The sequence below is a fragment of the Oncorhynchus nerka genome, linkage group LG14, assembly GCF_034236695.1.
Source record: "Oncorhynchus nerka isolate Pitt River linkage group LG14, Oner_Uvic_2.0, whole genome shotgun sequence".
Lineage (NCBI taxonomy): Eukaryota > Metazoa > Chordata > Actinopteri > Salmoniformes > Salmonidae > Oncorhynchus > Oncorhynchus nerka.
Window position 1 is genome coordinate 50,462,998 of NC_088409.1, and position 27,415 is coordinate 50,490,412.

The following is a 27,415-nucleotide window of genomic DNA, read 5'->3' on the forward strand; positions in this document are numbered from 1 at the left end:
GACATCAAGGAGCTGATCATGCTTGACTTGGCTTTAACATATCTAGACTGTGTTGTGAAGATGTCAGATGTTGGGTTTGTTTTGAGTCTTAGACATTCGAGCTAACATGGTCCAAGAAACACCACTGAGAGTATTATTCTGTAGTCAACTACTGATGGAGAGGGAGAAGGATGTTGAAGTTATATTGTCTTGATTAGTACCTCTCAGTTATAAACACTCTTTATAGACTCTTTCACGCTCTCCTCATCAGTCACTCTGTCAGTCAGTCACACACTGACACACTGTGTGCATTCCAAATGGCACCCTATTCCCTATATAGTGCACTACATTTGGGACTCACTCACTCATATCCTCAGTGAACTTTTCCTTGCGGGTCTCAAAGTCTAAAACCCCAAATAAACTGATCATAACCAGGGATGCTTTTGATTAGTAGTGAATGCTAAATTCAAAGCCGTTTTATTTGAAATGCTTACCTTGGGCACATTTAAAATGCGTTCGTAAACCTAAGCGCACACTCCCACATACTCGGAGTTATACAACACCCTTTTCCACAATTTCCCCAGAGCAAGTATGTGGAAATTATGTCTAGCATGCTCCTAGCTCCCCTACCTCTGATACTGGGCTGGAGGAGTGATCTTATATCTCCCTGCAGACCCACAATGCAGTTGTCCAAGAAGCACTGCGAGCTGCAGAGGCTGGGGGTGGGGAATTTGGGACTGGTAGACGTGACAGTGGGTCAGTTAGCAGCATGCTCTGTAGACTCCACAAACCTGGTCCTCAGCCAGTCCCAGACCCAGGCCTCTCCCCTGCATCCCGCTGCTGGCTTGCTTCTGAAGCTAAGCAGGGTTGGTCCTGGTCGGTCCCTGGATGGGTGACCAGATGCTGGAAGTGTTGTTGGAGGGCCAGTAAAAGACACCTTTTTCCTCTGGTCTAACAAAATATTCCCTGTGTAGGGGGCCGTCTTTCAGATGGGACATTAAACAGGTGTCCTGACTCTCTTTGGTCACTAAAGATCCCATGACAATTATCGTAAGGGTGTTAACCCCAGGGTCCTGGCTAAATTCCCAATCTGTCCCTCATACCATCACGGTCACCTAATCATCCCCAGCTTACAATTGGCTCATTCACCCCCCCTCCTCTCCCCTGTAAATATTCCCCAGGTCGTTTCTGTAAATGAGAATGTGTTCTCCGTCAACTTATCTGGTAAAATAAGGGTTACATTTAAAGAAAATAAATTTTAAAAACCTAGCCCAGGGAAGGGGGTGGAGGAGGTGGGTGGAGTTGTGGAGAGCCTAGGGTTGTAAAGCATTATTGGGGAAACTGATAGAGAACTCATCCGCTTGGTCTCATAGACTAGATGTAACATAGTAAATATAAATCTGGAACAGCCAAATCAGTATGATATGTGAAGTTTGGAATGTTAATTTTTTATTTGTATTTATTTTTTATTATAGGGGGTAGATCAGCTTTAATATTGCAGATAGATTGTAGCTTCCATCAATGTAATTGTCTGCATCATTTCCAATCCCCCCATATTTATTTTGTGTAAAGATATTTTTGTTTATTATTTTCCCCTAATCTTAGCACCCCTCTCCTAATTGTTGTAAACTAATGGCTTCAACCCCTTTCCTCTATCTGTGCTGTGCTGTTTAACAAAAGTTCTGAACCTATATACATTTCACGGACACAGTATATTTGACATTAATTATCTTGTTTATTTTAGTCCCACCCTTCAGCTCCACTCAACCCCTCCCCTCTATCTCTTAACACCATACAATTTCGTATTAAAAGAACCATGGACACTTACCACGCCGCATATTGGTCCTCCGATCCTTTTCGCCTCTCCTCTTCGGAAGAAGAGGAAATCCCTTACAGTAGGCCTTGAAATACATCCACAGGTGCACCTCCAATTGACTCAAATTATGTCAATTAGCCTATCAGAAGCTTCTAAAGCCAGGACATAATTTTCTGGAATTTTCCAAGCTGTTTAAAGGCATAGTCAACTTATTGTATGTAAACTTCTGACCCACTGGAATTGTGATACAGCGAAATATAGGTGAAATAATCTCTGTAAACAATTATTGGAAAAAGTACTTGTATCATGCACAAAGTAGATGTCCTAACCGACTTGCCGAAATTAAGGTTTGTTAACTAGAAATTGTGGTTGAAAAATGATTTTTAATGTTTTTGAGTTTTAATGACTCCAACCTAAATGTATGTAAACTTCAACAGACTTCAACTGTATATATAACATTCTACTGGTTGCAAGAATTTTGAATAATTTCAATTGAAAAATTCAAAGTATTGAATATTGCATTGTTTTGTGTATCAGTTCGTAAACCATGTCCCATAGAATTGGTACATTGAAAATGTCTTCCCAATTTCAGCTAATTATCAACTTTTTAGCTACTTTGTAACTACTTTACATGTTAGCTAACCCTTCCCCCAACCCTAACCATAACCCTTTAACCTTAAACCCTAACCCCTAGCCTAGCTAACATTAACCACCTAGCTAACGTTAACCACCTAGCTAACGTTAACCACCTAGCTAACGTTAACCACCTAGCTAACGTTAGCCATCTAGCTAAGGTTAGCCACAACAGATTGGAATTCGTTACATGTCATACATTTTGTAAATGTTTAACATATTTTACGAATTGCAATTCGTAACATATATCATATGAATTGTAAATCTCAACATATCATGGAATGTCCCCGGATTTACATTGACTATGTTACCTCTACCCCTGATTGGTTGAACTCACAGCCTAGATTCACAGGGACTTCACATTCGGGGAGCTCGAGCATGCATGTACTGTATATAGATCACAGCCTCTCAGAGCACCTTTTCTATGGTCAACTGGTCTTATAGGGACAACTTGGCTGTCTCTATTATCACTGTCTTTGTCTACATATCTGTATCTGAGATTCTCTCTCTAACTCTTCTAGCAGATTTACACACACACAAAGTAGCACTGTTTAGATAGATCAGTAATGAATTCCTGATGTGAGTTTACGTGCGTGCTTATGTGTGTGCTTATGCCTGGATGTGTGTGTGTGTGTCTGTAGTGGCTGAACAGACTGTTATTAGCTCTCTAATCACTGCCTCCCACTCAGGTATAAAGCGCACTGTGTGGAAAAGGCGTCCTTTTGTTCCTACCCAGGCTTACTCTCTGTAATCCGCTTCACGCAGACTAAACGCGTCAATACTAGGCTCCATTGCAGGGGGCAAAGGTCAAGTCCTATGACGTGTCAAAACAGAGCTGATTCACTGATCTCTGGGTGGGCTAATGGCAGGCAGAGAAGATAACGAAAGGAGCGCATTCACAACACCGTGAGATCACTGGATCCATTCAGTTTTGGGACCTATAAGTTCATAAGTGTAGGATACACAGGGCGTTTTTTTTGTCTCTGCTTCAGTTAAACTAATGACTTTGGCTAGTCACTCACTCACTAAATGCAGGGGCTGTTTGTGTGATCAATGGTGACTGAAGTAAGAACTAATATTATCACTATTGCTAGCACAACTGCCACTAGTATTGCTTACAACTACCACCACAAATGTTCATTTCACAGACACTAAATAATACCAACAAAGAACCTCCTAAGATGAGCTCTGATAACCAATCCATCTTGTTAATAAAGATTAATTATCTTGGTTAAAACCCCTTAGTGGACTCGGCGGTAGAGGTCGATGACTATGGATTGTCGATGACTATGGACCACTGCAATACTCTGTCAAAGCTTTTGGAAATGAGAGGCCTTGAAGATAAATGAAGTATGTATACATTTGCTTGTCGAACATCTCATTCCAAAATCATGGCCGTTAATATGGAGTTGGTCCCCACTTTTCTGCTATAACAGCCTCCACTCTTCTGGGAAAGCTTTCCACTAGATGTTGGAACATTGCTGCTCGGACTTGCTTCCATTCAGCCACAAGACTATTAGTGAGGTCGGGCACTGATGTTGGGCTATTAGGCCTGGCTGGCAGTCGGCGTTCCAATTCATCTTAAAGGTGTTCGATCAGGTCTCTATGCAGGCCAGTCAAGTTCTTCCACACAGATCTCGACAAACCATTTCTGTATGGATCTCGCTTTTTGCACAGGGGCATATCATGCTGAAATGGAGAAGGGCCTTCCCCAAACTGCATATAATCGTCTAGAATGTCATTATATGCTGTAACATTAAGATTTCCCTTCACTGGAATTAAGGGGCCTAGCCCAAACCATGAAAAACAGCTCCAGACCATTATTCCTCATCCACCAAACTTTACAGTTGGCACTATGCATTGGGACAGGTCGCGTTCTCCTGGCATCTGCCAAACCCAGATTCGTTTGACGGACTGCCAGATGGTGAAGGAGACGACACTACAGTGGTAGGCTTGATTACCAATAACGACGAGACGGCCTACAGGGAGGAGGTGAGGGCCCTCGGAGTGTGGTGTCAGGAAAATAACCTCACACTCAACGTCAACAAAACAAAGGAGATGATCATGTACTTCCGTTCTATACCATCACCCATTCATATATTTTTTTTATGTACATATTCTTATTCATTACTTTACACTTGTGTGTATAAGGTAGTTGTTGTGAAATTGGTAGGTTAGATTACTCGTTGGATATTACTGCATTGTCGGAACTAGAAGCACAAGCATTTCGCTACACTCGCATTAACATCTGCTAACCATGTGTATGTGACAAATACAATTTGATTTGATTTGAAGTGTGATTCATCACTCCAGAGAACACGTTTCCACTGCACCAGAGTCCAATGGCGGCGAGCTTTACAATAATGCCAACGATTGACAAGCTGTAGCATAATTAGACTTACATAGTCGAGAGGAGAGTCTATGATTAAACCAAAAGGCGAGATATAAAAGGCCATTATTAACATACAGTATAGTTGGCTATGCTGTCTTATAATGACAGACATGAGATGAAGTTGCCACTGTGCGGGAAACATGTGCTTGATGAAGCGCCTCAGCCCCCCGGGTAGAGGCTTAAGTGTTGTGATCCAACATTCAGGCCCACACACAGTGCTGGCGTAAGCGTGTAAGAGGAGATTGTCGTTTGAATCGATGAGCATGTAGTCTAAGTAGCTAAGTAGAAAATTGCTCTCTTGGAAGTTTAATCCACAAGATCATTCGACTGGGACAAGTCTTTGATAGCTGGAATGAGTAACTGCCACATTACATAAATCATTATATGCATGCGTTTGAGAAGTTAATCATGTGACCTATTTTATGACCATGCCATAACTTTGTTCCATCACACATCATGAAGGAAACATAATTGTTGCATTGTAAATTATACTATCAGACATTATATAGAAAGAGAGAGGGAATTGGGGGGGGGGGCGAAATTAGAGAGGATAGGTTTGGAATTGCACTAACCTCACGGGGAACGTGGCAAAACATTTGGAATGAATTACCTCAGGCTTTGAGGACCTTGTAAAACAATTTAGAGTTTATGTCTTTGGGTCTGCTTGGTAAAATGTTTGGAGCCAAAATAAGCAAAAAAAAACTTGAATATTACCTCTCCTTTTTCTCTACACTAACCTTTGTGATAATAAATGAATTCCCGCTGCAGGTATTACCTGACTTGAAACCATAGTCCCTCTCAGTTTATTCAGGAGACATGCACTGTGGTCAACTGGAATATCCTTTCCTATTTCATTACAGGTTTTCAATTTGAACCTGCATCTCTCTCGCTGTATGTGTATTGGAGCACTTATGACAGGTTTTGGTGCTAAGGGAGGATGAACTCTTACAGTATTGTAATGTGAGAACTCCTAGTCACTATAGGACCTTGTGGGTTTAGCCATGCTACTTGGCCTAATAGAAGACACCTTGTAGATGTTTGGATAAGCAGGGCTCGCCTATCCAGCGTTCTGGATTCTATTAGGGTCAGTGTGCTCACACACAGCGTCAGGTCATCAGACTGAAACTCCCCTCTCACCTCCTCTGGCCAAGCTTTATCTAACAGTCCTGGAACGGAGCTATGCTGAACAATCACCTCCGCTCCGCTCCAGCCATCTCCATCCCCCTCCCCATTTCTCTCTCCTCGGGGGGAGGATAAGTTAGGATCTGACTCACACGTCTGTCTGTCTGTGTCTGTATGTTTGTCTACGAGAGAGAGACTGGCTCACAGGAATGCTGCACGCACAGGCTACAGGGGAGAACTAAAGTGATTTGTTGATTGACTGCTTCACTGTTTACAGTCAATTCAATAATCAAATTACATTTTCATGCACACTTGAACTCTACACTCAATGTGGTCTAAACATGTCAATGCTTAGCAAACCTTAAACAATGCATTGATTTACTGAAAACTAGCTCCCAAGTTAGTTCAGCGTCATCATTCTATATATCAATTCTAAATAGTATTTTTTATATTTTTGGGGATTCAGATTTACTGTACCTCTTTATTTTAAGTACACGTTAGTAGCGGGTGTGTTGTAACATGAGAAAATATATGGAAAATGGCATGTGATGTCCAAGAGAACCCTTCACAGTTCATCAAAGCTGAACACCACACACTCTGCCTCTCCCTAAACACAATCAGTTCAACACCCCAGACGATGCTTCCTCCCTCCACAATACTAACTGGAGCTGGCAGAGATGAAGAAATTCCTCTTCTTTTCTTGAGGAAAGAAGTGGAACCATAAAGCATCAAGTAGGGAGAAGTTGCAGAGTTAAATAGTGCTTTATGAAATACCCTGTGTTGGCACGTCTCGGCTACTTCCACTAACTTTATTGTGTGTACGTTTTTAATGATATTTCTTGGCCAAATAATTTCGACTGTGGAAGGGCATGAGAAAATACGATTTAGAGCAAGATTGAGAATGAAAGAAAATATAGTGTTTATATATCTTGTGTGCATGCATGCGTACATGCATATGTGTGTGTTTGTATGTGTGTTGCAGTGATGCCAGAGCAGATGTTGGCGGAGTGTTTAGAAAGGAGGGGAGTCAGTGCTGTCCGGCACCGTTCATCTGTGGCTTTTTAACGGCCAGCTGTGTGTGTCTGTGTGTGTGTGGGATTAAACACACGACCACACGCATGTTACACGTATGACCAGGGATTCAGGACCACTGCAAGCGAGCAGAAACATCTTTCCACAAAGCATTTGTCTCTTCACAGAAAGGGTTCACTGCCGGTTTGTTGAATCCAGCATTGTTTCCCCCAGGGTGTATGGAAAAACCCTAAACAAAAAACCCCACTCGCGTTCCAACTCCCAATCTTATTGGCCCAGCATCATCTGCAGTCTCTGTCTCTCTTTCTCCTTTCTCTCTGAGCCAGGCTAAAAACCCATGTTGCCAGTCTGAGGAATTCATCTATATATCAGGAGTATGAAATGTCATATGCAACACAATTTACTGTGTATAAAGAGCTGTGACACCAAATGAGCCTGCTGCAAGCGACAGTAGCAGGATTCAATGCATTTCAGTCTCAATACAACTGTAGTGTTGTATGGATATCCCTAGCTACAGTACATCGCTTTTGAGTTACTTTCCCAAACTATCCATTTCGTGATGATTAATAAAATCCATGCTGAGGGATTGGTTGTTTGGGCTGTGTGCTTTACTGAACCTGACACTCCATGGCAGTCTGGCCACGTAGTCTACAGCCCCCATGGTTAACTTTAGACACTGTTTTTCCAGCTGTGGCACTTTAGGCTTCACCTCAAGATGCACACTTTTTCCCCAAACAAAGAAGTTGAGTTTAGTAGGTCCAGTAGGCATATGGTATTCAACTTAGAATGAGTCTATGTTCTCTCTTCTGATGTTGCATTTCTGGCCAATACACAAAATAATAATCTCATACAGGTAATGTCCAAGGGTTGAATGGTTTCAAGGTTAAGCCAAGTCTGATTGTACCATGGTCAGACAAGGCAACAGTAAACATGTTGTCCCACACGAATGATGCAGCGCCCCCTTTGGGTCAATCAGTGTAAATGATGGATCTCTATGGCAAGACGCATCATTCACCCAAGTTTAGTCAATCGGGCCAGTGGTGTCTGAGATGGCTAGACTCATATCCCTGAGCATGTTTACCAAATTTCATCAGTCTGGGTCAAACAGATCAAGAGATCTAAACGTGTGGCCATTACAGAACCATTGTGTTATCGATATTTTACGCAGTCACTTAGCATATGGATGTTCTTGCATATGTTGAGTCTTGAGTGTTTGCAACATGTGTACCAAATTATGTTACAATACGAATATTCTTGACTGATTTCTATATATGCATTTATGTGCTAGACCACGCTCACGTGAATGTTAATTGGTCAATACTGGCCATGTTTTAGGTACTGGACTGGAAAGTATTGCTTTGAGAGACCTTTGACAAACAGGATTAGGGGGCGTTTTTTTCTAGTCCCACAACGCAACAAAGCGCCTATGCAAAGCCCTCACTCTCACTCAGAAACGTATTCCAGTGTCTGCCTGTGTTTAGGCTACTTGCCCCACCCCCTTCCGAAGCCTAGGCTACTGTACTGACATTACAGGTTTGATTCAGAAGATAGGGAGGGATAATTTTAATTTGCTGGAAAAGAATGGATTCACTTGTTCAATGCTAGTCAAGGATACTATAGGCTACTTGCCCTAGTTATCACGTTTCACATTGGATTTATTAACTACAAAAGGGTAAAACATGTTTTGAATTCTGGTGCTGCTCTGCACACCCAAGCTTGTTAGCTAGCTAGCTAGCTCAAAGGACATTCAAGGTTCCTCCATAGAAGCCGCTCCTCCTATAGGTATAATTATGTGGATGTAATTCAGATAATGTATGTCATAAGATGCCCACGCTTCAAGCCTCCTCCTCAACCCTCTCTCCCCTCCTGCAAATTTCAGTCACATCATGCGCCATAGACTACACGTATCTGTCCATCACGCATGTAAACAAATAGCTTGCCTGCTCTATCAAAACTGATTTGGTGATGTAATTTAATGAACTACATGTAAAACAAAATGTTGATTTCACAGATTTAAAAAAAGGAACAGAAAGGAATCATAAAGTGTACTTTTTGGGGGGTTTGAACTGGTTCAGAACTTTATTTTGCTGGTTGGAACAGGGGAACAAAAATAGAAAAGTAGTGGTTCTGTTCAGAACATAATGATTGGCAAATCATTTCTGTTCCTTTCCCTGCTAGAAAACCTCTTGACTGGAAATGAAACTCCCTGATGTGAACTTATGGACATATGCCTTGAACTTTATATACTCTATTACACGCTCTATTTAAAGGGAGGAATCAACCATAAGATGTAAACATTAGTAACACTGATAAGTCACATACTATTTGGCTCCCATGCACACACAGGCTCATTGTCTTGCTCATACACAGCCACACCAAAAGTCTACTGTACATCAAATGTATTTTTATGTTTAGTTATAAACCCAGCCAGTTCCTCTATTCCCAGTCTCAGTTTTATAATGAGAAGTGTAGGGGATCACATGCATTTACTGTATCACTTGCCACCGTACTTCTCCACCACCACAAATTTTTGCTGGCAGTATGTTTGTTTGGCAATATAGGCGATCAGAACATGCAGTGTTTGGACACTGATTCAAATCCAATTGATTTGTTTGGGAATAGATTAACGATGCCAGAGTTAGTTCACTAACCGCCTGTAAAATCCATACTTAAATGTTTTAAAATGTGGTTCTCAACGGCAGTCCATATATCTACTTTACCCTACTCCCCATGGTGTCACAGGTACATTGACCTCTAAGAGGGGACACATTTATCTGACTTTACTCTCCCTGATGACTTGACCATTCATATTAGTTCTTTTGGCCATTTTAGGCTGGTATTATACTATCATCAGCAATAATTCCTGTGTGTCCTGTGTGTCTCTTATTTAGTAAAAAGTCTGTTTCAATAACTTGGTTTGTGGGCAGTTTGATCTCAGTTCCCACCATCTCTTAAGCTGTGGGAAAACATGATTAAAATAGAAGTTAGGTTTATAGTGCCTCTAATTTTTATTTGCCAACCCTTTTTATTTGAACTCCCAAACACGAACACACACACAAAGTACACTACCGGTCAAACGTTTTAGAACACTTACTCATTCAAGGGTTTTTTGTAATTTTAACTATTTACTACATTGTAGAATAATAGTGAAGACATCAAAACTATGAAATAACACATATGGACTCGTGTCGTAAGCAAAAAAGTGTTTAACAAATCTAAATATAATTTATATATTTGAGATTCTTCAAATAGCCACCCTTTGCCTTGATGACCGCTTTGTACATTCTTGGCAAAGCATGCCATTCCATGAGCGCAGCATTTATTTTTTAACTCGAATCAATGAACCCAATCAGTCCTCCGTGACAACAAAATCATAAAGAAAAGAATAGGGCTGGCCAATAAGTCCTTAGTGTTGGGGCTATGCTCAGGTAAAACAATTAGGCTAATCTATACTTCCATATTTCCAAGTCCTATTCTTGAAAATCAAGGGGTATTGCATTTATTGGAATAACTGGAATTCTGAATGACTTTGGTTTTTAATGTAAATACAGAATTTTGTCGCATTATTATATGTAGTAGAAAGCGATGGGTTAGAAGAAGCCCACATAACCAACCCATAAAGTAAAATATAACATCCATACATGGCCAGCTATGTAAACTTTTTTTGTCTTCTAATACCTCTTAAAAGTAACGGAATGTAATCAGAGTATGTTACTGAGTTTGGCTAATCCCAAAGTTACGTTACTGATTACACTTTTGGACAGGTAATTTGTAACGGATTACATTTAGAAACTAAGCTACCCAACTCTGCTTAAAGTAATGATGGACTGTCGTTTCTCTTTGGTTATTTTAGCTGTTCTTGCCAGAATATGGGCTTGGTCTTTTGCCAAATAGGGCTATCTTCGTTATACCTTGTCACAACACAACTGATTGGCTCAAACACATCAAGAAGGAAAGAAATTCCACAAATTAACTTTTAAGACACGCCTGTTAATTGAAAATAATTCCAAGAGACAACCTCATGAAGCTGGTTGAGAGAATGCCAAGAGTGTGCAAAGCTGTCATCAAGGCAAAGGGTGGCTATTTGAAAAATATCAAATATCAAATATATTTCAATTTGCTTTAAAAAAGAATGTTTACAACCGTGATTCCATATGTGTTATTTATTATTCTACAATGTAGAAAATAGTCAAAATAAAGAAAAACCCTTGAATGAGTAAGTGTTCTAAAACTTTTGACCGGTAGTGTATATGTTTTACTATCTTTGTGGGGACTTAACATTTATTTCCATTTCAAATCCTATTTTCATAACCTCTAACCTTAACCCTTAACATGAACTCCTGGCCCTAATTCTAACCCTAACTCTAAACCTAACCCCTAAGGATTTCCGGTATCCACGAGTATACTACTTCAAGCCCCACACACACACACAAATATTAATTACGCAACAATAATGACACTTGAAGTGTGTATAAACAGTCCAGTTTAGGCCATTCTTCATAAACTGCCCTTAAATGAACTATGAACTAGTGATACTGCACAATAGCCTATGATAAGATGAAGTAAACATCATTATGATAAATGCAATTTAAGTTAGATGACCAGTTGGCAGGTTCCCAAGCCAGTCCTTTAAACCTGTCCTTTAAACTAGTCCTTTAAAACAGTCCTTTAAAGTCCTTTAAACCTGTCCTTTAAACCTGTGTGTCATTTCATTGCTAAGCGAATTCACATTTCCTGGGAGATTTGCTCTGCTTGTGGACTGTATTTTTATATGTTGTTGATGTCATGTTGGAAACACCATCCAGAGGAAAATATGGCACATTCACATAATGACGTCACGTCGATAACTCCATGGTTACCTACTGGATATGACAGTGTTTTTGTCAACAGACGCCACACATTGTTAACGTAACTTTGACCATACACTGACCATGGTCAACCTTAGTTTCTAAACTGCTTTGATCTGCTGTAATTGACCTGACCCATGACTTGGTCTTTCAACAATCCCTTTTGATTTATGTCTCAGCATCTCAGCATTTAGGAGATACTCCTGCAATGTAATCCACAGAAGACCACATGCGTGTTCGAGTGGGGTTGGGTTCACTAATCGCACACATTCATCACCTTCTAGGTCTGCTATAGTAAAGTAACTCTTGAAGATGGGTTCAAAGGCGTGCCATCCTATTACCCCCCCCCCCCCTATTGCTACACACGAAAGACAATTTAAAAGGTCAAAACTAGCAACGCTGAAAAGGAAAATGCCAATACAAATATTGTCATTAAAAAAACAATAAGAGTGTGCATGTCTTATGCTGGCAAATTGTGTTTTTGAACAAAAAGCCAACATTTGCATTTGACATTTTATTAAGCATTTAGCAGACACTCTTCTCCTGAGTGACTTACAGGAGCAATTAGAGTTTATTTACCTTGCTCAAGGGCACATCGACAGATTTTTCACATAGTCGCCTCAGGATTCCAACAGTCATCGTGATCTCCAAGAGCCAGACAAAGTCTTGGTCTACAGCGTTGTTCTTCTTCTGGGGGAAGAAAATGGGGGATCTGAATAAAATACTATTGCTAAAATCTGGATTGTGCGTGAAATGTCTGGTTGTTTGTCATAAAATATGTTTGTCCCAGTCCAGGCCTGTCTGTGTCATGTAAATGTTCGACATGTCCTCATCTGTAATGTATGAGGAATCAGAATGGGATACGAGTGGTTCACAATGGACATCGTTGTAGCAGCCTGCCCAGTGTTGCCCCCATACATCTACTAAAATTCCATCCATATTTGTCTGTAAATGTAAGTATATAATACTCCATAAATCATAGTCTCACATACAGTATTTACTGGTGCTATACAATTCGTTTTAACCTGTCTCCCATCTCCACCGTGCCACTTTTAGGTTATTTTCCCAGAAAAAAAACAATCTGATCCCATCTGAACTTAGTGGAAAGACTAATGCATTTTTCTCATGTGGTGGTATGATCCAATCTTGACCTCTGTTGCTAACAGAAAGTAGCCTTTTGCAGAAACACATTGTAATTGATCATTGCACACAGTTAGCAGAGTCAAATATCACGTCTGATACATTTCGGCACAAATAGGAGGCACATTTCAACCCACACAAACCATTATTTGCGCGCCAGAAAAGTAATGATCTCTGCAGAAGGGGCTAATTAATGGAAAGTGTAGCGGCATATGGCTGAACGATATCGGAGGGCTTGTCAGTTTCTGCAGGTCTGTGGCTGATTCATTTAGCAGGATGTCTTTCTTTGGGTAGAGAGACTTTTCCTCCGGTTGTAATGTAGGTAAGGCCTGAGAGAAATGCAGTCTTACAATGAGCATTCTGGAATGGATACCAGTCTCTCTGTGTGTGTTATTTATCTCACATTCAGGTTGGCTGTATGTCTGCTTGGCGGAATAAAATCCTGTTTGCTATTGTCATGCAATGTGTTTGGCAATTACATCCACCACAGCGTCAATGGCTGCAGACCTGGATGGCGCCATATGGGAAGATGCTCTGGCTGGTGGAGGCCTTGCCTATATTCAACGGGCTGCAGTAGAAAGACAAGTGACTCAGGAGGAAGGGGGTGAAGGGGGTGTAGGGGGAGGGAGGGAGGAAGGGTAATGGGTTATAATTTTCCTATGTCGCTGGCAGTTCAGGCAGCGGGAATGCTTCTCATGTCTGCATACAGGAGAGGGAGAAAGGGGGAGATCGGGGAGGGAGGCAAAGGGACTGTTTGTCCAGCTGATGCTTTATTCTTCTGTCACCATTCCAAATTCCCCCGGCCGTCTCGAGTTTTAACTGAGCTATTTTCTCCCAGAGCTCTGCTGCATACAGTATTTAGTCTCTTTGATGCTGCTCCGTTCTGTTTTAATTCGTTATTTATAAAACTGGGCAAACAGAGCGACCGTCAGTACAGGCACTGGCATTGGTTGGGTTATTGACGGGCAGTGCCAGCGGCCTGCCTACTATTGGCTCTTTTTCCTCCTCCAGATGCAGCTGCTATGGATTTTGTCAATTGGTTGGTGCTGGTTCACACACTGAAACAGGGGTGTATTATTCCAGAACTATTATTCCAAATAGTTGCACAAAACAGTTAATTTACCCCTTTTCCCCAATAGGTCCCTTAACTTTTTAGACAGTTGCACAAAACATCTTAGGGGGAATTTCTACCTTAAGAGTCATTTAAAACTTCCTGTCTACTTAATGTTGTTACCTGACCTCTACTCTACACATGACTCCTCTTCACTCTTTGGCCTTCACCATAACTCACTCTGATAACTGGCCACGAAAAGTCCCTTTACTTGATACGTGCAACACAATGAGCTCGCTGTGGGGGTCAAATGTAGCAGCAGTCATTTGTCCGGATGAGCCCTTATTCTGTCTAGCTGGCATCCACCCCACCGCAGCATGGCGCTATTTAAAACTTGTTAAAGAATGTGATGTTTATCTTGATGGGAAAGGAAGAAATAACTTGTAGTATTGGTCACCTTCTGGATGTCACCGTGACATGCAATTAGTTAACGTAACGACAAGCCGGTGCAAATTCCCATTGCAACGATGTTGTATCGAGGCGCTATGTAGTTGGTGCCGATCTGGCAGGCTAGGCAGCTGTATCACATGTCGCTGGTGGTAGTTAACGTGGCCAATGTGTTCTGTCCCACTTGATTTTATTTAGAGTAGGATAGCGGCCTACACATTAAATCATTTGGTAGTATCCATCTGGATGTCATGGTAAAACAGTCTAACGTTGCTGCTCAATGAGAAGAGTTTGCGCTGCAAACGGGAAAAACACAAAACCACGGGGTACGGTGTCCTTTGCTCTCGCTCGGGGAGCACTACTGTCCGGCAGTTTATTTTATTAGGATCCCCATTAGCTACTGGACACGCAGCAGCTACTCTTCCTAGGGTCTGCATGAAATATACAAATACATAACAAAGTACAGAACAGTAATAGACAAGAACAACATAATATATTACATTCAATTCCAAATAAAACAAGAGTTGTACTTTGTATAGTAAAGACACCAAGAGACAAAAATATATATAATATTTACACAGTATTCATATATTCCTATTGTTATATACAGTTCAGTTACATTCTTGATACACTGATAGAATATTTTAGTTTTTTAAGCTCTACTTGCTTTTTGCCTGTGTACAGTGACCTTTGGTGGCAGAGCATTCCACGATGACAGCATTTTGTACATGCAGTAACTGAGGGATGCATTAAATCTGTTTTTGGTTTGGGTACCGTGAAGAAATCCATAGTGGCATGTTTGGTGGGTTATGTACATACAGTGGTTGCTCCACCAAAAGTTTTGTGATTATGCTGTGGTACTTAGAGGTAGTTTGTGGTTCAGTACAGTACCCTGCATCACCACTTCATTGCTCCAGACCAGCACAAGGGGGAAGTTAGATCACTGATTATGCTTTTGAGTCCTACTGTGTCTCTAACTGATAATGAATGGGTGACATAAACCTAAATAGAAACTGATAATTGTACACGACTTCAGTATTACTTCCTAAAACTGTTGTTACACTAAGATTTTTATTTTATTTTGTTAGGATTATTTTGCTCTTACTGTAGTAGAGTAGCCCACTCCCGACCGATCACTTTGTATAGCGCCTGAGTGGTGCAACGGTCTAAGACACCCCTTAGCAGTGCAAGCTGTGTTGTTACAGATGCTGGTTCGACTGGGAGACCCATGAGATGACTAGGTTTTTGGTTTCTCTCCCTCTAAAAACAGAAATACATCATTCTAAATTACAAACTGGCTTTATTTACAAATTAGTTTCAATGTCTCACCTCATGTTCAAGAATGGCCTTTTTCTAGGCTCATTTTACATTATTTGAAAACAAAATAATCTCCAGAATACTGCTATTTCTTTAAACAAAGCGATTTTTAAAATGATTATTAATTTAGAATTATATAAAATACCCTTGGATATTCTCACAGATATATTATTAAACCTGTTATTAGCAGGACAATATATATTGGTCATGGCTCCCGAGTGGCGCACAATGGGATTACCTTGCAGTTCTCTAGCTGTATCCACTATTCTGTATCACATCCGACCGTGATTGGGAGTCCCATAGGGCAGCGCACAATTGGCCCAGCGTTTCTCTCGCTCTAAAAACAGAAATAAATGTTTTGGCCTTTACAAATATTATTTAGGCCTTTATTAAGATTACAATCGCTCACCTTCGTTTAAAAAATAAATAAATAACCTCGTTCTATATTATCAAGTTGATGGCACATTCATATAGCGGCACCTACATAAAGCTGAGTGACTCACTCATTCAAAATAAATAAGTACAAACATTCTTTCTGATAGTCTTTAATAAATACTTTTTTTGGTTATCCTGACCTGGACACCATGTACAGTATTATAATAGCCATTATGGGCTATTAGCAGGACAATATACCTTTACTAACACCTCTCTGTATTTTGATACTTTGTGGATGGGGCCTCCCCAGTGGCACAGCTGTCTAAGTCACCGCAATGCAAAATTAGTTGCTACAGATACCCGTGCCGGCTGCCCCCGAGAGACTCATGAGGCGGCTTTTGGTTTAAATTTAGAATCCTCCAATCTTATATATGTAATTATTGGCATTTCCTGCTGCTCTGAGATATGTATAGGGACTGGTCTTGATAAATCAATTACATTTTTATTTTCACAATCTCCGTTTGGGTATTGGTTAGACTACAATTATGGTGTAGAAATGTTATGCTCTTAAGTGTAACCTTTTATTTAACTAGGCAAGTCAGTTAAGGAACAAATTCTTATTTACAAAGACAGCCTACTCCTTCCTCCCCGTCGGGGCATTGAACCCCGGTGTCCCACATGCTCGCACAACACAGGAATTGTTTAGCTAAATAGCCCAGTATTGTGGCCTACTCCCGACCATCACTTTGTACAGCGCCGTATTTTCCGTTCCATTCTAACGTTCCAAATTAATTAAGCAACATTTCTTAAAATCAGTCCCATATACTATGTTCTTACAAAAAAGGTTTTAAATTCTCTAGTACAGCCACTATTGAAGGCTATCAAATGCTTCTCAAAGATGTCATCTGGTGGTCAAACTAGCACTAACTAGCATTAATGGTATCAGTGGTGGGCACTTAAATAACATGCCATAGAATTCTGTGGCACCACGCATGGCTGTGCTGCAGTATGCTGCAACTTTTAAAAGACAACCCACTGTAGATTATACAAGTGGTTAGGCATTTTCAACACAAAAATGTTTCTTAAAAAGACTAGAAGATAAGTAGTCAATTTCACCTCAACCCTCAACCATGAAAGACTATCATGCATGTTTTTGATATTAGTTCTGTGTGTGCAGTTAAGGGCAAGGCGTGCTGCTTTGTTTAAACACAGCTGCAACTTTGCTAGGTCTGTCTTTGCTGCACCTGACCATTTTACCAGACAGTAATCAAGATGGGACAAGATCAAAGCCTGTACAAATAGTACAGTTGATCCTCAGTAATTCCCTCTCCATACTGGCAGTAAGGAGAGGGATGTAGCTAGATAGTGTAGCCATTACCAATATGCAATATGAGACCAGGGTTACGGTTAAAACGTGATTTTCACAGAAAATGTACAACTACGGCATTAATGGCTACATTATTTTTGTTAATATACATAACAATTACTCCGATTAAAAACTGAATGATTCTGAACACTCTCCCAGGTCCCAACTTCAGCAGACAAGTTTCAAATTCTTGATGAAGTTTTTAGCCACAAGCATAAACTAGCTAGCTGGGAAGGGCTCACCAGGACAACTGACTGAACCGAATGCATTCTTCTCCACTCGACTCTCAGCTGTGTGACATAAGTCATCAATTTGGGCATCAGGTGTGTCTGTATAGGCTATCACGGCTTCCTTAGTGCAATATCATTCTTTTGCATGTCATGTGAAACCTTCTTTGAGTTAGTTTTAACTTTAGTTTCAAGATAAACAAACACAATTAATGAAAAAAGCCATTTTTATTGATATTGAGTATGTTGCATCTGCTGCTGTGAGTGAGTACAGTTTGACCCTTGCCTCAATCTCCAGTTCATTAAGCCATCTAGTGTCATTTTATCTCTTTCTCTCTCTCTCTCTGCTGTGTGTGCATGATGTGCCTCATCTGTCACTCAAATGTCGAGGGGCTGAAGTTCATTGGTTGAACTCAAATTGCTAGGGGGCTGGGCCAGGTGGGGGAACATGTAGGACAAATGGCGCTGCACAGCTTCCAGAAAAACAGTCACTTTCAAACTAGGGATTTTGTGGCTAATTGAGGTAAGACAGTAATTCTGCATGTATGAACTACACATTGTCACATCCAGCTCAAAGATGGGGGTATAAACAATACTTAGTAGTCGCAAAAAGTTCTGGGACATATCTTTAAATACCACTAGGAGAAGGAAGAAGCAGAAAGCTCAAACCAGCGACCTCATGGCTCAAATATTGTACTGTCAGTCCTATTCTTCAGCTTGCGGTCACTTACCACATCCAGTCAAAGATATTCTCTCTCTCTCTCTCTCATATTTATATAGTGGTCTTTAGAGGAGCTGCCCAACACATTATTCTTAAGAGGGATGACAGAGAAGCTGGATGGTCAGCATGTGCTCGACCCCACACTCCTGTCTTTTCAGTCTATTGACAGAAGCAAAATGCGCGATTGAAATGTTTTGGTAGGAGACAAAATACTTGATTTCTCTAATGAACCCCAAAGGTGACACAAGGGTATTCCACAGTGTTCTCTGTTGGGTTTGGAAAGAGTCAAGACCAGAGATATTTGCTGTGTCACAAACTCCCTCCTCCCCCTCTCTCTCCCAAATGAAAAATATCTCCAGTCCAAACAGTTCATTTCTTTGCGGAGTAAAGTTATTGCCTTCACTGAATTGTCCTCATTACTATTCTACACCATTGTCTCATAGCGATGTGGTGAATTAGACCATTACTAATGAACATCTGAGAGTTTTGATATTTTGTTATTTGTGACTTCATGTTTCAGGCCTATATCTTTCCACTCTCTGTCCACTCCAATCACAGATGCACATTAAAGGAAGGCTAGTATTAATGGTATTGTAGGTAGGGAAACTGTCTCAATGTTTTATGTAATCCACTGTTTGGGCCTTGGCCTTTTGGCTGGTAAAAGCACTTTAGAAGTCTCTCTGAGTGACATTTTAGAATGCATTCAATATCCTATTAAGATTGACTTATTAGACTTTGACAAAAAAATTGTGTTTCACCTCCCATTGCATTCTCACTGTGCTCACACGCACACATACAGCTCACACTGCTTAGTGACAGTTTAGCCGTTCAGAGGTTATGGCTAACGAGCAGCAGAGAGAGTCTTGAATGGGGTGAGCGGTGATGCTAAGGGGGTTGATATATTCTGGGTGAGTGGCTGGCGCTCTGTGTTTGTTGAGGACACGGGTCGGTAGTCTGTCAGAAGTAGGTGTCTCTCTGGGGCTCTGGCCATGTTGTGGGTCAAGTGTAGAGAGCAGCTCCTGCTGGGGCCATATTGTTGCTGCAGTCCCACTCTTGGCACACACTCCCCTGGGTTGTGTTTTCTGCTGGGTTGTGTTTTCTGCTGAGTTGTGGGTCAGCGGTTTTGCCGATTTCAGCCCAGTGCTGTTTTCTTTCCTCTCTCTCTTCCTTTCCGCTGGTCTCTTGTTCACTCACTCACTCATTCACTCACTCACTCACTCACTACTCCAAGAAAGTTCTACACAGGCTAGCTTAAAACTTGACCTTTCTATTATCTAAGACTATGCCGTTGTTGTGACTTTACTTTCATTAATCTGATGACTGTGCCTTTTTCGCGGCACGCTTGTAAGGCTCTGATTGTCCAAAGAGGTCCCCACCTGCCTTCTACTGTTGTTCTCCTCTGCAGTCGTCCGGTATCCGGTGACTTGACGTATAAGTCCTGAACAGAACCACAGAGTTTATTCTCCTTCCATTCGCTCTGGAAGATGCTTCGTTGAAGATAGGCTAGCCAGCCGTGTCGATGGTTCCCAGTGGGGCGATGAGAGTAGCGTAATACAATGATTTGAACAGAGTAATGGAATGGTCCCACTTAAATGTGCTTTCCTAGATACTTAGGACCGTTAATCAGCCCTACCAGTGATTGTCTGGGAGATAACTATCGTCTCTACCGCCGTGTTGAGATTCAAAGTTTAACCACTTTAAACGTGAGCTGCATCTCAACATCTCTCTGGTCTGATATGTTAATTCTTAACCCATTATTTTATACAGTTTGTTCAAAAGGGACGGTTCCGTCAGGTTGGCACGCTCTCTGATCTCACTCGGGGGCGTGACTTGTCACTTGTACAACGTTTTGTAAAACAATTATCCCTTAAAATCATGTCCCTCTTAACAAAAACACTCACGCATTTTTCATATTTCATGCACAACAGATTTGATGGACACCTCACACATATTGTGGGTATACTTTTCAAGGTACAGTATTTCCTTAGTGACATTTTTAATGACCTATGACATTAGTGTTCTTTTCGGGTCATGTCACGGATGACTAGGAGGGGAAGGTAAGAATCAGGCGCATACAGCAAAAGGGTCATGCCCAAAACACAGGCCAAAACACTGACCAACCCAAAACACAGGGCGAAAACACTGACCAACCCAAAACACAGGGCGAAAACACTGACCAACCCAAAACACAGGGCGAAAACACTGACCAACCCAAAACACAGGGCGAAAACACTGACCAACCCAAAACACAGGGCGAAAACACTGACCAACCCAAAACACAGGGCAAAAACACTGACCAACCCAAAACACAGGGCGAAAACACTGACCAACCCAAAACACAGGGTAACAACGGTCCGGAGCACAACAACACCTCCGATACAAGACGTGAACAAAATATTATCCCACACAAACAAGGGCGGGCTTCACAAGCTTAAATAGGTAAGCAAATCAAGAAAGCCCATTCCCCACTTTCTATGTTAGAAATATTGTTCCAATATTTGCTTTTGAACATGTTAGAGTTTTGGTGGGAAAAAATCTTCTTAAGACAAAGGCACATTCCTTGGGTGAATTTAGAGAGAGATGCTGAGTGTTCTGTCCTTGATTTACAACGGGGTGTGAGCTGTCAAACCCCACCAGTTCCCTTCAATCTCAAGGTGTGCATTCTTAACACATTTGATCTCATATACATTGTTAAACAGTATTGTCTCCTTCCACTCAAGATGACCTTTTATTTTTACACCTAGATCCAGATGAGGTACTATGATTCTGAGTATGGGGCCATTAGACTCTTGGTGAGAAAGCTCAGCTCTCGCCCCCTTCTCACGAAATATCTCACCCCTTTCCCCTTTCTCTTCAGCCTAGGATATGTGACTGAAGATTGTTCGAGCAGCTTCTCAGAAGAAATTCCCACTCCCTGTCCTATTATAACACCAGTACTGTTCCTAAGGGATGGAGAAGGAGCTGGAGGCCCTGTACAGATGTTGAGAGGGGATCGGGGGAAAGGCGTCAGAGGCACTGAAGACACCTCTCCTCCCTCATCTCAGGATCATGGGGTCAACGTCTCCCCCGACAGCACTGAAGAGAGTTGAGATAGACAGACAGTGAGAGGGAAAGAGGGAGAGAAGGGGAACGGAAGAGAAGGGGAGAGAGAAAGAATGATAGAAGAAACTGGAGACAGATTGGGAGAATTCAAGTGAGATATTTGAACAAATAATAGAGCTATTATGCTGTAATAAGGAACATCTATAGTCATAATGTGTAAAGAACCATGTCCATGTCTATCACATATCAGACGAGTCATTTTGACCAATACCAGTAAATGGGGTCAGTCCAGCCAATGAGGACCATCCCCTACCACCACCATCAACATGCTCCTCTCCCTGACCTGGATCTCTTAGCTCTGGAATTGGCAGCAGCTCAGCTCTCTGCCCCACGGTCGCTGCAGGCACACAAACCCAGCAGGCCTCACACACTCCACTGACCCAGTGCTCTCTCAGGCTTCTCACACACGCAACTCTCACAGGTTACACACACACGCTGCTCACACACACACACACAAAAACACTGCACACACACACTGCAAGCAAATCCAGCTCTTCACAGCTGTTTAAACGCCACACAGACAGACTAATCAAATGTTCCAACAATGAAGCGTGTCAAACAGGATTTGAGTGTGTTTGTGTGCATGTGTTTGATCACTGAGGGTCAAACACATATGAGTTGTGAGTTGTTACTGATCGTTAGCTTTCTCGTTACATGCGTGACCTCTAGCAGCAATTTCTGGTCCAGTTTAAACATTTTAAAGAGTGTGACTGACCGTGGATGTTTTTGATTTTATGTCCCATTTGCTCTTGTTTTGGTCCCCTCTTTGACCTCCCTAACAGGTCTCAACTCAAGGTTTTCCTTCCAAACCCTCTCTCCCTCTCCTTCTTTCTCGCCCTCACGGTCTCTCTCTCTCCATCTCTCGTCTCTCATCCTTTCAATCTTTTTCTATTGCTGTAAAATCGAATTTCCATCTCTTACTTCCTGCTCTTCATTTCCTCATTGTGTGTTTCATTCTCTCTTTTCTTATTTTGGAAATGTCGACTCAAATTCATCAGAAATGTGGCAGGAGGACACAGTGTTTACCTATGGAGGCCAAATATGTAGAGCCCCGCGGTGAGTGACGTGGGTCACCATGTGTGAGAGGCTCTCTCTCTCTACCTTTAACTCAAGTAATGTGGCCCTCATATTGACTGGTCCTTTATCAGCCTCGTACACACATGCATATAGATGTATACATGCACAGACACACACATGCAAACAGACATATATATATATATATATATATATATATATATATATATATACACACACACACACACACCACAGAAACTAACCCCAAACCCAAGATTCAACTCGAGGTTTCCATTTCCAAATGATATGATGTAGTAGGAAAGTTTCCAGTTTCTCAGGGAGATGAAATGTGACCCATCATTTTATCAGAGTATTCATGACTATCCGAATCTCACAACAGAATCCAATGCTCTAATATGCTCTAGTCGGCTGGCCCTCGCTGCATATTCATCGCCAGACCCACTGGCTCCAGGTCATCTACAAGTCCATGCTAGGTAAAGCTCCACCTTATCTCAGTTCACTGGTCACGGTGGCAACACCCACCCGTAGCACGCGCTCCAGCAGGTGTATCTCACTGATCATCCCTAAAGCCAACACTTCATTTGGCCGCCTTTCCTTCCAGTTCTCTGCTGCTTGTGACTGGAACGAATTGACAAAATCGCTGAAGTTGGAGACTTCTCTCCCTCACCAACTTTAAACATCTGCTATCTGACACAGCTAACCGATCGCTGCAGCTGTACATTGTCCATCGGTAAATAGCCCACCCAATTTACCTACCTCATCCCCATATTGTTTATATTTATTTACTTTTCTGCTCTTTTGCACACCAGTATCTCTACCTGCACATGACCATCTGATCATTTATCACCCATCTGCTAAATTGTAATTATTTGCCTACCTCCTCATGCCTTTTGCACACAATGTGTATAGACTCTTTTTTCCCCTTTTTTCCTACTGTGTTATTGACTTGTTAATTGTTTACTCCATGTGTAACTCTGTTGTCTGTTCACACTGCTATGCTTTATCTTGGCCAGGTCGCAGTTGTAAATGAGAACTTGTTCTCAACTAGCCTACCTGGTTAAATAAAAAATCTATAAAAAAATCTAGAGGGCCTTCATACAAGGCTTGTCAGGTTTTATCAGGTTTCGGGTATGACCCAGATGCAAACAGTGTCAAAGAAACAAACATTTATTTCTAGTACAGGGGCAGGCAAACAACAGGTCAAAGGCAGGCAGAGGTCAGTAATCCAGAGAGGATGTAAAAGGTCCAGAACGGTAGGCAGTCTCAGGGTCAGGGCAGGCAGGGGTCAATAATTCAGAGAGGGTGCAAAGGGTCCAGAATGGTAGGCAGTCTCAGGGTCAGGGCAGGCAGGGGTCAATAATTCAGAGAGGGTGCAAAGGGTCCAGAACGGTAGGCAGTCTCAGGGTCAGGGCAGGCAGGGGTCAATAATCCAGTGAGGTGGGGCAAGGTATAGAACTGCAGGCAGGCTCAGGGTCAGGGCAGGCAGAACGGTCAAAACCGGGAAGGACTAGAAAACAGAAGCAAGAAGAGACAGGAGCAGGGGAACAAACACTGGTAGGTATCACGAAACCAAACGGACAAACAGAGAACACAGGTGTAAATACACGGGGTATAATGGGGAAGATGGGCGACACCTGGAGGGGGTTGGAGACGAGCACAAAGACAGGTGAAACATTACCGGGTGTGATAGGTTTGTCATTAATAGACTTGTTGTACTGTCCCTGTACTGTTATTGCCTGTTATTGCCTGTAGTTGCTGAAGTCTGGTAGGAAAGTTAATACCCAGCCATGACATTGGGGTCAACCTCAGCTGAAACTTTAAAGTTATCAGGGTATTTTTATGTGACACGTTTATGTCTCTCTCTTCTTCTTTCCAACCCTTTTTGTGTTTTGGTTCTTTTTTAACAGGCTTTGCGCTGATTGCTGCTTCAATTTTTCCTTCTCGCTTTCCAGCTTCGACCTGTGTTTTTAGTTTATGAGCAGATTTTACTATATAGATATTTTTTGTTGTTGCTGGCACATATGGAGAGGATAGTGCCTCCACATCGTGGGCAGATGGCTTTGTTGGGCCGAGCTGAAACCCTTCTGGGCTGGACCTCCCACCCTGTGGGCCTACACACACGCACACAGACTAAGCGTATCTATCTAGCTTTTCCTGGAACAGAGGAGCACTAGAGGGGTCCCTGGCCCAGCTATCCATTTTCCAGGTGGCATCTGCTCTGGGATATTACAACATAAGTAGGGGGGAAAAGGGCAGAACAATTGGATTGAAACTTCAAAAAGCTATGCAAATGGTGCTTAAAGTTAATTTCAAGCTTCCATTCAGGTAACAAAGAATCATTTGAAACTGAATGCAAAGACAATAATGTTTTTTCTCCGTACTGAGCAAAATTACAGTATTTCCTTATGCTGGTAATCGATATGCAATGTGAAAGGCACTGTAAACAGTTCATCTAGTCTCACTCATTATAACTCATCTGATCTCTGATCTGTTCCAGGGGGCTTTTTATCACCATCCATGACCTCACTCACATCTCCACCGTGCTCCAGAGCTGGCCAGAGAAGGACATACGCGTAAGTCTATGGTCAAACCTGAAATGGCCTTTCCCTATATAATACGGAAATAGGTTGTATCTAAAATGGCACCATATCGCTCTACTAGGGGTGCTATGCCCTTTACACTGTTAGGCCTAGTTCTTCAGTCTGATGGAATAAGGCAGGTAATGCTACTGGGTATGCAGGGTTTTGCTCCAGGCCTGTTGTAAATTACACGCCTGATCCAACGAAGCAAGGTCCTGGTGAACTGCTAATTAGTAGAATCAGGTGTGTTAGATCAGGGTTGGTGTGAAATTCTGCTCTGCAAGCTCTTCGGGAGGATGTTGGGCAGCCCTGGCTTAGAAGTCATGGGTTAGCATTCCTGGAACTAAGGGGCCTCTGTATGGACAGTGGGATAACTGGAGATAGGCACCAGTGGAGGCTGGTGGATGGAGCTATATGAGGACATATGGTTTCCATATGTTTGATGCCATTCCAATAGCCCATCCTCCTATAGGTTCTCCCACCAGCCGCCACTGAATAGCACACGTACACTACATGACCAAAAGTATGTGAACACCTGCTCATCGAACATCTCATTCCAAAAATCATGGCCATTAATATGGAGTTGTTCCCCCTTTTGCTGCCATAACAACCTCCACTCTTCTGGGAAGGCTTTCCACTACATGTTGGAACATTGCTGTGGGGACTTGCTTCCATTCAGCCACAAGAGCATTAGTGAGGTCGGGAACTGATGTTGGGCGATCAGGCCTGGCTTGCAGTCGGATTTCCAATTCATCACAAATGTGTTCGATGGGGTTGAGGTCAGGGCTGTGTGCAGGCCAGTCAAGTTATTCCACACCAATCCTGACAAACCATTTCTGTATGGACCTCGCTTTGTGCATGGCGCATTCATGCTGAAACAGGAAAGGGCCTTCCCCAAAATGTTGCCACAAAGCTGGAAGCACAGAATCGTCTAAAATGTCATTATATGCTGTAACGTTAAGATTTCCCTTCACTGGAATTAAGGGGCCTAGCCCGAACCATGGAAAAACATCCCCAGACCATTATTCCTCTTCCACCAAACTTTACAGTTGCCACTATGCATTGAGGCAGGTAGTGCTCTCCTGACATCCGCCAAACGCAGATTCATCTGTCAGACTGCCAGATGGTGAAGCCTGATTCATCACTCCAGAGAACTCGTTTCCACTGCTCCAGAGTCCAATGGCATCGAGCTTTACACCACTCCAGCCAACGCTTGACATTACACATGGTGATTTAGGCTTGTGTGCGGCTGATTGGCCATGAAAACCCATTTTGTGAATCTCCCGATGAACAGTTCTTGTGCTGACGTTGCTTCCAGAGGCAGTTTGGAACTCGGTAGTGAGTGGTGCAACCAAGGACAGACGATTTGTACGTTCTACGCGCTTCAGCACTCAGTGGTCCCATTCTGTGAGCTTATGTGGCCTACCACTTCTTGGCTGAGCCGTTGTTTCCCCTAGATATTTCCACTTCACAATAACAGCACTTAATTTGACCGGGGTAGCTCTAGGAGGGCATGTATTTGACGAACTGACTTGTTGGAAAGATGGCATCATATGACGGTGCCACGTTGAAAGTCGTAGCTCTTCAGTAAGCCCATTCTACTGCCAGTGTTTTGTCTATCAAGATTGCATGGCTGTGTGATTGATTTTACGCACCTGTCAGCAACGGGTGTGGCTGAAATAGCTGAATCCACAAATGTTAAGGGGTGTATACTGTGCCTTCGGAAAGTATTCAGCCCCCTTGACTTTTTTCACATTTTTTTTAACGTTACAGCCTTATTCTAAAATGGATTAAATAAATAAATAAAAATTCTCAGCAATCTACACACAATACCCATAATGACCAAGCAAGAACAGGTTTTGAAATGTTTGCCAATGTATAAAAATATACCTTCTTTACATAAGTATTCAGCCCCTTTACTATGAGACTTGAAAATGAGCTCAGGTGCATCCTGTTTCCATTGAAATCCTTGATGTTTCTACAACTTGATTGTCCACCTGTGGTAAATTCAATTGATTGGACATGATTTGGAAATACACACACCTGTCTATATAAGGTCCCACAGTTGGGAAAAAGCCATGAGGTCGAAGAAATTGTCCGTAGAGCTCCGAGACAGGATTGTGTCGAGGTACAGATCTGGGGAAGGGTACCAAAAAATATCTACAGGAAGGAATTTCCCCAAGAACACAGTGGCCTCCAATCATTTTTAAATGGAAGATTTTTGGTACCAACAA

The 27,415-nt window shown here is 42.0% G+C and overlaps 1 protein-coding gene across 1 annotated transcript in view; it reads left to right on the forward strand.

Annotated features, from left to right (window-relative positions):
• Positions 1-27,415, forward strand: part of LOC115141395 (NADP-dependent malic enzyme-like) — a 123,016-nt gene that overhangs the window by 49,686 nt on the left and 45,915 nt on the right. Inside the window, exon 4 of the mRNA XM_029680207.2 lies at positions 25,100-25,175. Coding sequence (XP_029536067.2) covers positions 25,100-25,175 — 76 coding nt within the window. The remainder of the gene's footprint in view (positions 1-25,099; positions 25,176-27,415) is intronic.